Source organism: Delphinapterus leucas, chromosome 3 (assembly GCF_059928025.1).
Source record: "Delphinapterus leucas isolate spDelLeu-1000000601 "Yukka" chromosome 3, BTC_Dleu_Yukka2, whole genome shotgun sequence".
Lineage (NCBI taxonomy): Eukaryota > Metazoa > Chordata > Mammalia > Artiodactyla > Monodontidae > Delphinapterus > Delphinapterus leucas.
In genome coordinates, this window is record NC_143131.1 from 124924660 (window position 1) to 124938195 (window position 13536).

The following is a 13536-nucleotide window of genomic DNA, read 5'->3' on the forward strand; positions in this document are numbered from 1 at the left end:
ATTAAAGCTTAAAATGGCTTAATAAAGAGACACGGTTCGTGAAATGGATTGATATCGCAATGGAACGTCCTGCTTTCTAGGTACCTGCTATATACTTGGAGATTCAAAACATCATCACAGCATTGTAGGCTAGGCTGCTAGTGAAGAAACCACTGTGAGTTATTGGATTTGCTAAAAATGAAATAAATCTTGGTTATTTAACACTTCCATAGTACATAATGCATAACTCAGCCTCATGTGATGAGTGTGAGGAAATCATTGCATTGGTTATTTCAGTTTGAAACTTAAGAAAAAACTTACAAAAGTGTTTTTCAAGTTATTTTGACCACAACTCATAGTAGAATATAGACTAAAAGAATTCTCATGATACAGTACACGTCTATCTACACACAGATGTAAACTGAAACAAAAGTTTCAGAGTCAATACTACTCTAACTACATTTGAGACATTTCTGATATTTTATTATCTATTCCATTCCATTAAATTTTTTAATGTTCTTTATTACAACTAAATTTATTTCATAATTTATTAATGGGTCTTGACTCAGTTTACAAAACACTTCCCTAGAAGACCCACATTCTCACACTGCTCTGGTTTACAAGAAGCAACTGTTTGGGGGTTCTTCTGTATCTTTACATCTTACTTTATTTGTTGAGAACCAGATTTATGTGAGATTTATGTGTAAATCACTGTACCAGGTTCTATGGGAAGTGCAAAGAGATGGCTTCAACTACCCCAAGCCAGGAATTTTCTGAGTTGCCAGGAAAATACAGGTGAACAAAGCAACATATAATCTCTGCCCTCATAGAGTTTATGATCTAGTGAATGAAAGAAACTCAGGACTCAAGGAGTTTGGGAAGACAACATAGTCAAGTGAATGACTTAAGTAAGTAAACTGTTTTATTAGCATTTTTCTGGATAAAAAGTATTTCTTTATCTAGCAGGGTCAGTCCCATTTTTACAGATGAGAAAATGGAGACTCAGAATCTGTCATTTAGGCTTAAAGACTTAAATATAAGATATGACACCATAAAACTCCTAGAATAGAACATAGGCAAAACATTCTCTGACATAAATTGTACCAATGTTTTCTTAGGTCAGTCTCCCAAAGCAATAGAAATAAAAGCAAAAATAAACAAATGGGACCTAATAAAATTTATAAGCCTTTGCACAGCAAAGGAAACCATAAACAAAAAGACAACCTATGGACTGGGAGAAAATATTTGCAAATGATGTGACAGACAAGGGCTTAATTTCCAAAATATACAAACAGCTCATACAACTTAACAAAAAAAACCCCAAACAACCCAATCGAAAAATGGGCAGAAAACCTACATAGACATTTCTCCAAAGAAATACAGATGGCGAATAGGCACATGAAAAGATGCTGAACATCACTAATTATTAGAGAAATGCAAATCAAATCTGCAGTGAGGTACCACCTCACACCAGGCAGAAAGGACATCATTACAAATGTTGGATAGGGTGTGGAGAAAAGGGAACCCTCTTACACTGTTGGTGGGAATGTAAATTGGTGCAGCCACTATGGAGAACAGTATGGGGGTTCCTCAAAAAACTAAAAATAGAGTTGCCATATGATCCAGCAATCCCAGTCCTGGGTATATAGCCAGACAAAACTATAATTCAAAAAGATATGTGCACCCCTACGTTCATAGCCACATTATTTACAATAGCCAAGACTTGGAAGCACCCTAGATGTCCATCAACAGAGGAATGGATAAAGAAGACGTGGTATATATACAATGGAATATTACTCAGACATAAAAAAGAATGAAATAATGCCATTTGCAGCAACATGGATGGACCTAGAGATTATCATACTAAGTGAAGTAAGCCAGACAGAGAAAGACAAATATCATATGATATCACTTATAGGTGGAATCTAAAAAAATGGTACAAATGAACTTATCTACGAGACAGAAAAGACTCAGTTCTAGAGAACAGACTTGTGGTTGCCAAGGGGAAGGGGTGAGTGGGGGAGGGAAGGACTGGGAGTTTGGGATTAGCAGATACAAACTATTATATACAGGATGGGTAAACAACAAGGTCCTACTGTAGATCACAGGGAACTGTATTCAATGTCCTGTGATAAACCATAATGGAAAAGAATATGAAAAAGAATATACATATATGTATAACTGAATCACTTTACTTTACAGGAGAAATTAACATAACATTGTAAATCAACTATACTTCAATAAAATTAAAAAAAAGAATCTGTCATTTACCAGAATTACATCATTGTTTACAGGCCAAATCCAGGATTATTTGTAATAGACATGCTGCCTCACATGATTAAAATGTTTTGGTTTTTTTTTTTTAAATAAAGTGGGTTGGGAGTTTAAAAGAAGTGATGATTAAGTCACATTATAAAAATGTTTTCACCTTGAGAAAGCTTGGAAGATGAGAGGTCCCATTACTCATCTCTCTTTCCTTCAGAAGGAGCTAATCTGATTATTTTTTTTTTTGAAATCGACAAATTATGTCTTTTAAAGAGAAGAATGGCACCTTCTTGTACTTTGCAATCTTTTCTGATTAAATTCTTAAAATCCCTCATTTGGAATTTTACTCATCTAAACCCTTATTTCAAAAACCAGGAAAGAAAGTGGGACATTTTCTGCAGATCATCAAGGAAAGGAACCAAAGAATGTCACCTGTCTGGGAGAATCTAGGCTTTGTTCTTCTCTTCACCAAGCATTTCTTGAGCATTGACCCAAGAGACCATGCTATCTATACACTAAACATCTACTGCTCCTAGGAAGGAGTGAACATGTTATTTTTTTTAAATTGATGTATAGTTGACTTAAAATGTATTAGTTTCAGGTGTACAGCATAGTGATTCAATATTTTTATAGATTACATTCCATTTAAAGTTTAGCAGTGGAAATGTCAGATGGAAAAGATCATCTCAACTTCAAATGAAGTGTATAAAATAGACTTTTATACTCATAATCATCCTCTTCTCTTAGATATCTGTGCCTTGGGGATCAACTCATTCTGTAAACTTACATGTGTAATAGTTTCTTACTTGGGAAAATTGAGATCATTTGGATACACTAAAGAGCGGTTTTAGTGAGAAAACAGACAAGGAGAAGATTTTTAGAGTGCCAACCCTTAGTAGAATTGTATGCACAGAGGACCAGGTCTCTGGCCACCTATGTGAAACCCTCTGTTATATCCACTTAGAGCCCAACAACTTCTCTCTTTCTTAACGTTCACCAAGAGTTTTAATTGTCCACTCATTTTGTGACTATTTAATCCGTAAGAGTCTCTCTGGGGAGGCTTCACTAGACTACAGTCTCCATAAAAGTAGAGATTTTATTTCTACTCTATTACTACTATATCCCCCAGTACTAAGCAATGTGATTAAGTGTTAAAGAAATGTCTATTGGATGAATGAATGGTCATGTTAAGGAATGTTGTTTTAAATAAAGTACTTAGGTTTAGTTCAATCTTTATATATTATTCATTAGCTACTAAAAGAGCACCTGAATCACTCATGATGTTCTTTTTGTTTGTTTTACAGTCAACTTTGACCACTTTGAAATTTTAAGAGCCATTGGAAAAGGCAGTTTTGGGAAGGTGAGAACCAAAATGATTAACCAATAATGGGGTATGTAGCTCAGAGAACAGAGAGCCCAAGAAGGTTCAGATTAGTTACTGGGACCACAGTAAATGATAATTCAGAGATGTTTTCATAATGGGTTTTTATAAAATTATTACCACAGTTTGAGCAAAGTATGAGACAGGCAGCTGCATAATGAACATGTATGATCTCAGAATTATCTCAAAGTCAAATCAGTTTACTCACTAGAGTTGGAGGCTTTCTCTACACTAATGGGGAGAGTAAGATTTCATAATCATTTGCAAGTTGTACCAGTACATTCAGTAACAGCTGTCTTGTCAGTATAAGAATTAAATCTTCTCATGTGGGAAAGAAGCCACCTGATTTCTGTTTTCCCCAATTGTACCACAGTTTTATTTTAAAAAACCTACCACAAAAATCCTACCATAAAATTCATAAACATTCAGTCCAGTTCTTTGTAAGAATGTTCTAGATTCATATCCTGATTACTGTTGTGTCTTGTGGAAACATACTTTAACAGAATACCTCACATTTCATAGTGAACTTGCATTTTAGAGTCATCTGCTGTCGACTTTATCAGGCATTATATGAACCTCTGAAAGAGTTTCACAAACACGCACATCACGCTTCGTGTTTATCCCCACGCTTCAAGTCCTTTTTGGTTGTATCACCTATGGCTGTCAACAGAAATTCTCACACAATATTGTTCATCTTGACAGTTTAGTCATGCCTATTTTGGTCACTAAAAAGCAGAATAAGGATGCTGTTAGTTATTGGAAGATTCCTGACACGGAGGCAGCTATTTTCCCCAAAATGCAAAAATCCCCAAAAGCAAAAACAGGCAAACTTATTTGAGAAGGCAGAGATTTAGAAATTGACTTGGTACAGGGGAAGAAAGTGAAATTTTTTACTCTGAAATCAGAGCTAAGTGGCAACTTTAACATCAGAGAATTTGCAAGTGATGGGGCCTCCATGCTGTGATAAAAGGTCTCGTTCGGTCTCATTCCCATGATCCATCATCTCCCTAATCACTTTCTCACTCTGGTTGGCACCATTAGGTCTGCATCGTACAGAAGAATGATACCAAGAAGATGTATGCGATGAAGTACATGAACAAACAAAAGTGTGTGGAGCGCAATGAAGTGAGGAATGTCTTCAAGGAGCTCCAGATCATGCAGGGGCTGGAGCATCCTTTCCTGGTTAATTTGTGGTAAGTGGTTTTCTTGGACCTCTGAATGGGACACTCCTACCTTCACCCCCACATCCTCTTACATAAACACATCCTGATTTCTATGTGTGCATTGGCAAAACCCTCATTGGGATCTTCCTCGGGACTTTCGTTCACCTTGGCTTCTTTGACTTTATAAAGAAACAAAAATGTTATATTATCACCAGTAAATACTGCTCAGTTCAGTTGCCATATTTCCCCTTGTCCTTGAGGTCAGTATTTTTTTTAAAGCATTGTCATTCAATAGGCTGGCAAGGAATGAGTTCAGATGTCTTCTCACTCATTAGGTCTTTTTCCCCCTTACTCGTGGGGCAGGGACTTGGAGTGCAAAGTACGGCATCACTGGCAGAGATGAGGTTGACTGTTAGGACTTGTACAAAACACTTTCTTCTTAAAGTGATTGGCAGTCAACCTTTTTTCCTTGCAGCATACTTCTTAAGCAGCCACATATATACCTGTGAGTTGGAAAAGGACGGGTGCTGCCTTTCTCACCAAATAGACTTTAACACAACCGGAGCTAATTTATGTCAGTAGCTAGACATTAAATGACTGATCTGCTCTCAAAGCCATTATCATAATCCAAGCCTTAGAAGACAGCGGAGATGCTTGCATTATCTACTACTTCCTGCTCTCTTCTTACCCATGGAGGTCTTTATGTGGCTGGCTCATTTTGCTCTACATTTTAATGCATCCATTATGTTAAGAGCCAGTTCTTAAAGCTAATTCAGTATGACTGTTATTTAAATATGTATACCAAGCAGTTCTTACTTACTAGCAAAGGGGAAAAAAAAAAAAAAGATCTCTATTCAGAGAATACTAATGGAAAAATCATCGAAATGTCACTGTGTGTTTAGGGAGATTCTCTAGAGGAATCAGTGCATAAAACCTGTCTCCCTCCATCTTTAATTTATACAGTTCACTTAATACACAATTTGCTTGAAGACTCTATGCCACAGTTGAAAAGAAGATGGTTCTGTGTGACTTGGAAATAGGTCTGTTAGAGTTTATGCACTCTTCAGACATGGGGAAGCTCATTTTGGCCCAGCCTTGGTGTATTTAATCAGTATTTTACAATGGCCTATTCACAATGCTGCCATGTAAAGAGTTGGATGCAGCTCTTTCTTCCCTGTCCTTAGCAATCATCAAATTGCCTTTTTTTCCCCTCTCTTCACAATGATGATCCTCCCTTTGTTCAAACTCACACTGTCCTCCTTCAAAAGTTCAACCAACTAATTTTCTTCTTTTAAGACCAGGAAACCTTTGTAAGGGCACATTTACCATTTTGCCCTCTCATGCTTGTCTGTCATTCCTGAGTAGGCCACATTGATTTCATTCTATTCCCTTTTTTTTTTTTTTTTTAAATAACATGAGTGTTGTGAGACTTTAAGCTGGCCAAAGAGTATAATTTTGCTACTTGCTCACTTGGTTTCACTCCAGACATCATTCTCTTGTCTGTGCATCCTGACTTGGCAATAACAGGACATATATCCTATTCTACCCTTCTTCTCACTTCTGACACTGAATCTTACAGTAGAATCCTGGGCACCATTAACATGATAGAAGAGAGAGAAGAGACAGCTCCACCCCCATGATTCTAATACCACATTCAGAACTGGAAACTGATAAGGGACATTCCCAAAGGTACAGCAGAAACCTCTTTGTCTTTCAAACCTTGAGATAAAAGTCTTCGGATTTCAGCATCTTTTCTCCTTCTGATAAATGCTTTCTGCCTTACTCAGTACAGCATAGTAAATATAAGTGATCTTTCCACAACTATTAAGCACCTTGCAGTGCTTCAGGAGATGTGGCTGTGAGTAATTTACTTTATCATTTTTAAGTCCCATTGTTATAAGATACGCTTAATGTGTGTAATTTGGGTTGTTTCTATGAGTGAAGTATGATCAAGTGCTCTGCCCGGTGCCCAGCACATAGTAAGCATCTTACAAACGGTAGCTCTTAATTTCCTTGCTCCATTAAGGCATAGCATTCTCAAGTGCCCATCACTGGTGGCCAGTGTGGAACTCCAAAAGACAAATCTGAAGGGTGCTTGGTCCCAAGGCATCCTGGCAAGCTTTGTGTGGTGAAGGAAGGGGGGAAGAGTCTTCAACTCATTCCCTGTAAGAGCTTATGTTTGTTTTGTCTTCCACCTGCATTCTGCAAATCAAAGAAAAGATTCCCTGTGTATTATGTACAATTGAATCTAGATTTTTCTATCCTGGGTTTAACTAGACTGAGCTTTATATCCCCAAAACTTCAGGAGCCGATTTTCTTAAGAAGCATTGTATGATCAACAAAATAATAGCAACATTTTTTAGACACTCATGTACTTCTGTACCCATTCATGTACTCTCTTTTGCTGATATGTTGTGTTGGCCTGCCAATATTGCTTTTAATAATAATCTTCTCAGGGATGCTCAAAATGTCCTCTGGGGATGTGTTCAGAAAATTCTGGTTTTCAGGATGAAGGAAAACACAAATTGTTTCTCTTTCAAGCAGGTTCTACACTAATGTTAAGAAGTTGGTTTATGACTATATTGGTATAAACACAGACACATGTGATCTTTGAAAACTTTTCTGCTCATTGCAAGTTGAAAAACAGAAAATCACATAGAGAACTGAAAATTCTCCAATAATCCTATCACCTTGAAACCACTCCTAACAGTGTGGACTTTCCAGTAAAATGTCTGCATCTGATTGCGCATGATGCCATTCATTCCTTCATTCATGTATATATTTCCGGAGCATCATGATTTATAATCAGGGTTGCCAGATAAAATACAGGACGCATAATTAGATTTGAATTTCAGATAAATAACCAATAACTTCTAGTATATGTCCCAAGGATCACACAGGACATATTTTAAGTAAAAATTACTCATTATGTGAATTTCTAATTTGTGGGCATGTTGTATTTTTATTTGCTCAACCTGGGGACCCTAATTGTAACAGAGGCCCGTATCGTGGGGACGCAGTACTGAGCACAAATAGCGCGTGAATATATCAACTATGAGGAGTGCATGAAGGAACTAAGTAGAAAGAGGGGTGTGGGTGGTATGTTTTGAGGGTTTTCAGGGAAGGAAGGTCACTAGTCTGGGAGCATCAGTGTTAAGGGTGGAAGAAACTTCTGAATTAAAATTCAGCCTCTCCAGACCTCTCCAGACCTGGCTCGACTCAGGACACAGTTATCAGATAAAGGCCGTGTTATAAAGTGAAGGCTGCCGGACAGGGCTGACACCCAAGAAAAGCAAATAACAATCTCCCTGCGAGCCCCTCCCTGAGGGCCTCTAAACAAAGCCCTGGCAACCCACAGCCCGCAAAACAATCGCCTGAGTCCTGCCCAGCACAGCCGATCCCCAGGTGTCTTTTGTTCACTGAGATTAAGCCTGCAGCTGCGCACAGCCACTCAGGGCTCCGAGCTCTCCTCACCCTTGTCTCCCGTTCCTCCCGTCCCGTGAACCCCAAGGGTCCTCGTGTGATTTCAGGAAATGAGGAGATGCGATTGTCTGTGTTAAATGAAAAGGACCATGGGTACTGGGAGTGCGAAAAGGGAGCCCCGTGAGATAGCTCAACACAGTCACATAAATGAGTTCCCTGGAAGCAACCTCAATCATCTGTGACTCAGAGTGCCAGCACCTCTTCACGCAATCAGAGACCTTTGAGAACTCAGGGTAGCCTTCAGAGTCCCAGCATCAACCATAATAGCTTCTATTACTTTGGGTTTTACATATATGTTCTCATGTATTCATCCCAACAACCTACGTGGATGGGGATTATTCTTCCCATTTTACACCTGAAGAAACTGAGGCTCAGAGAGGTTACACCATTTCCCCAGAGTCACACAGCCAGGACCCAAACCCAGGAATCCTGATTTCAAAGACCTTGCTCTTCCTGCTATCCTCTACCCTCCCCCACAGATGTCTTGTGAGACTCTGTTACAAAATACGTACAGAAATGCAATTTATTTTGTTGATCTTTCTCCATACCCCACCAGAATACAAACTCCATGACGCAGATATGTTAGTATCTTTTGTTTACTGCCTCACTCTCCAGCTCCTACAATAGTGCCCAGCTCACAGAAAGGGCTCAATAAATATATGTTGAATGAATGAATGAACAAACGAAGTGAATTAGCAGTGGGACTAGTCTTCTGGCTCCTGGTTTTTTGCTCTTTGCCCATCATACCTCTGCCACCTCTTGCACACTCACAAACAGCCCCATATAATCATGCCCATTCCAGATTCTTTGTAGGCCCTGAGGTCAGAGGGACCCGAGTTTGAATCCCTGTTTCGCCACTTGCTAACTGTGTAAATGAAGCAAGTTACATTATCTGTTTTTCTTGGTTTCCTCATCTATAATCAGGCATAAGAGCAATAGCCATAGCAGAAGGTACTGATACGAATAAGAACATGTATATAAAGCATCTCAAACACAGTAGATATTTAATAAATGATGGCTTTAAACAAACAACACTGAGGCCCCTCCCAGAAATGACATGACCCCTCTGCCCCCATAGCCAGAGACGATTCTAAAGATTCTTAGGTGGACAGATGCACCTGAACTTGAGCTGGCTTGGGCATTAGAAAGTCTTTTGTTCTAAAATTTTAACTCAAACAATTTCTTTGAATCTAAAATAAATGTCTTGATATAAAATAAGGAACTACAGAGTGTTCTAATGAAAATAACAAATACCCATATATCGTCACTCAAAATAACTGTTGTAATAGTTTCCTATTGCTGCTTTAACAAATTACCGCACACACAAAACAACAACAACAAATTACCACCAACTTAGTGGTTTAAAACAACAGGAATTGAAGTAGCTGAGGTTAAAGCTATTTTCGTAATATAATGAAAACATTATTTTCCTTTTGCCCTGCATGGTTATTTGCACTGAAACTTCACAGGCAAAACTAATCAGAACAATGATTACCTATGGAATGTAGAGATTAACTAGAAGGTTGCATGTGGAAAACTTAGGGAGTAATTGAAAGATTCCATTATCTTTATTGTGGCGTTGCTCACAGGAGAGTATATATTTGTAAAAATTCATTACATTTTATACTTAATATCTGTGCATTTCGCTATAATTTCCCCTCATTAAAATAATATGGAAAAATTTTTTTAAAACACAGATGTATTATATTACAATTCTGGAGGTCAGAAGTGCAAAATCAGTCTTCCTGAGCTAAAACCAAGCTATCACAGGGCTATGTTCCTTCTGAAGGCTCTAGGGGGGAGGACTTACTTCCTTACCTTTTCCAGCTTCTCCGGGCTGCCTGCATGCCTCGGTTCATGGCTCCTTCTTCCATCTTCAAACCTCTCTCTGACCTTCTGCCTTCCTCTTCCATCTTTTAAGGACTTCTGTGATTGCATTGGGCCCACCTGGTGATGATAATTCTTGCCCAAGCTCTAGCCACTCTCCACTGGGCCCTCTTCTCAGCTAGGCCTCAACCCTACCCAATAAAGACTTGAACAAAACACTAACATCCTTTTTAACAGCTTAAGGCCTCATCCTAGGATGACCCTAGCCCACTTATAGTGCTTGCCTGAGAAAACTCAAGGCTGGAGAAAAATTTACTGTTTGCTCCACGAACACCTGAAGACAGGGCCCCTGTCTCCCAGCCACTGCGGAAGGGGAGGAGCCCAATTTCCATACACGGAGTCAGTTAACAAACCGGGTGGGATTCACGCGGACCAACCCCACCTTCCCAGTTTTTGTAAGTTTTCACTTTGCTGGCTCTTCTGAGCCCCTGCTCACCACCCTCTCTATTCCCTATTCAACAAATCAAAGTTGAGTTCAGTTCACAACTGGACTCTTTTTTGTTTTTTACAGCTTTATTAGAGTATAATTGCTTTACAATGGTGTGTTAGTTTCTGCTTTATAGCAAAGTGAATCAGTTATACATATACATGTGGACTCTTTCTATTGTAGTAGGATATTACGGACTAAACTCTCTCCTTACTACTTTAACCAGTGTCAGCTTTGTTAACTTAGGAAGAGATGCGATTAAATTAAGGATCTTGAGAAGGGGCGATTATCCTGAATTATCCAGTGTTGTCATAGGAAGAAGTTGTCCCTGATGAACCTGGATAGTTGGGGAAGAAGGAAGCAGTCCCTGAAGAAGAACTTGGCAGACAACAGTGTTATTGTGTGGCCAATACATAGTACTTGTTCCATATAGTTGTTGACTGACTGACTGTTGGGCTAATGGCCAAGGAACTGGATCTTTATAATGCAGACTTATTCATTTATTCCTCAATATTACAAAGGATTCCTTAGAAATTCATTGGAAGAATATGTGGTAGCTTACATAGTATCAGAAGTAAAGCTTGAAGAAGTAGGTCTCAGGAGGGTGAGGGACAAAGGCAGTTCTGGGACTCTAGATAGCAGGAAGTAATGGACAGAAGTGCAAAATCAGTCTTCCTGAGCTAAAACCAAGCTACCACAGGGCTGTGTTCCTTCTGAAGGCCCTAGCGGGGAGGACTTACTTCCTTACCTTTTCCAGCTTCTCCGGGCTGCCTGCATGCAGGGTATCTCAGCTGGGATGAATCAGCTCCAGCCAATTTTCTAACCTTGCATCACGGACTCAACGTTCAAAGTCCTGGGAGGGAATCCACCTGGCCTTGCTCAGAAACATGCTTACCCCTTCGCTAGAAGAGAGAGTGAAACAAATAATGACTCCTAGATTGTTGGCCGGAAAAACTTGGTGAATAATTGTGTCAGTCACTGAAGAGGAGCAGATTCATTGTCAAAATCAAGAACTCTCTTTAATTAACAAGAACTCTCTGTTAACTTTGAGCTGCATCTTAGTCATGCTGTTGAATAGGCATTGAGTCTGGTGCTCAGAAGAGAAATCCAGACTCAAAGGAGAAGTCCCACAAAACATGAATATGGGAATCATTGGCTTATAGGTGCTATTTAAATCAGAGACTTGAAGGAAGCACCTTTGGAGAGAGATGACATAAAAGAAAAGGGCTGAGGACTCAAGACCTAGAGCATTTAATACAGTAGTTCTGACAGAGGAGGAAGACTCAGGGAACTAGACAAAGAAGGTACTCCCAGGAACCTAGCCAACAAGCTAGGGGTAAATCAGGAGAGAATCCTAGAATCAAGAAAGGAAAGTGTTTCAGAAAAGAAGGCATGTAAACCATTTCAAGTGCTGCAGAGAAGTCAAGAATAAGGAGACAACTGCCCACTGACTTGGGAAGCGATAGATGTGGTGACCTTGATATGAGCCAACTCCAAATGGCTGGACAAAAGGTGGAAGGGAGTGGCTTGATCAGAGCATGGGACTGAGTAATTTTCTTTTTCGAGGGTGGAGTGCAAAGTGGTTTTGTTGTGTTTTGAGATTAATCCATGTTGTCACAAGCAGCAATAGTGTATTGTCATTTCTCTATCATAGTCCACTGTATGAATATCCCATGACTTATTTATACATCTTACTATTTTTTATTATGCAAAACAATTTTTTTTTTTTTTTGCGGTTTGCGGGCCTCTCACTGTTGTGGCCTCTCCCGTCGCGGAGCACAGGCTCCGGACGCGCAGGCTCAGCGGCCATGGCTCACGGGCCTAGCCGTTCCATGGCATGTGGGATCTTCCCAGACCGGGGCACGAACCCGCATCCCCTGCATCGGCAGGCGGACTCTCAACCACCACGCCACCACTGCAACACAGTTTTTAATTGAAGTATAGGTCATATGCAGTGTTGTGTTATATATATCCTTTTTCAGATTCTTTTCCCTTATAGGTTATTACAAAATATTGAGTAATAGTTCCCTGTGCTCTACAGTAGGTCCTTGTTGGTTATCTATTTTATATACAGTAGTGTGTGTATATACATCTTATTACTGATGGATGTTTGGGTTGTTTCCAGTTTGAAACTTTTACAAATAGTCCTGCTGTTAACATTCTTCTTTGTATCTTTTGGTAAACAAAAGTACACACATTTGGGGGCAATAAACCTAGGAATTAAATCACTGGATCCTAAGATTTATGTAGGTTTACCTGGCAAACAGTTTTCAAAATAAGTTGTACCAATTTATATTCACATCAGCAAGATGTGAGAATTCAAGTTACTCTAAAACCTCACCAACACTTGGTATTGTCAGTTTCTTTACATATAGGTGTTCCAGTAAATGTGTTAATTGTATCTCATTTGGTTTCATATTGAGTTTCCCTCGTGACTTAGAGTTTGGGAACATTTTTATATGCTTATTGGCCATTGGGAATCTGCTCTTGAGAAGTGCTTGAGTTTTTGGTCCATCTTTTTATGGTTTGTCTCTTTTTCTCATTGATCCATAGAAGTTCTTTATATATTCTGTAAACAAGTCTTTTTGAGGATGTAAATTATTTGCCCAATCTGTGACTTACCTTTTCACTCTCTAATGATGTTTTTTAAAATAATCATTAAAGCTTGAATTTAAATGTGGTATAATTTATCAACCTTTTCCTTTATGGGTAGTGCTTTCTGTGTCATGTTTAGGTAATCTTTGCCCATACCAATGTGAAAATATCTATCCTGTCTCCTAGAAGCTTTGTTGTTTTAGCTTTTACATTTAGATCTATATTCCAGGACCAAGATTCACTTTCTTTCCCCATATGGCTATCTAATTAACCCAACACCATTTATTGGAGCTTTTATGTTTTCCTTCCTGCATCACAGTAACACATTTGTTATTAGTCATCATATACGTGTGGGT

The 13536-nt window shown here is 39.0% G+C and overlaps 1 protein-coding gene across 1 annotated transcript in view; it reads left to right on the forward strand.

Annotated features, from left to right (window-relative positions):
* STK32A (serine/threonine kinase 32A) overlaps nucleotides 1–13536 on the forward strand; it is a 119686-nt gene that overhangs the window by 30170 nt on the left and 75980 nt on the right. The window contains exons 4-5 of the mRNA XM_089908585.1: nucleotides 3549–3604; nucleotides 4667–4818. Coding sequence (XP_089764711.1) covers nucleotides 3549–3604; nucleotides 4667–4818 — 208 coding nt within the window. The remainder of the gene's footprint in view (nucleotides 1–3548; nucleotides 3605–4666; nucleotides 4819–13536) is intronic.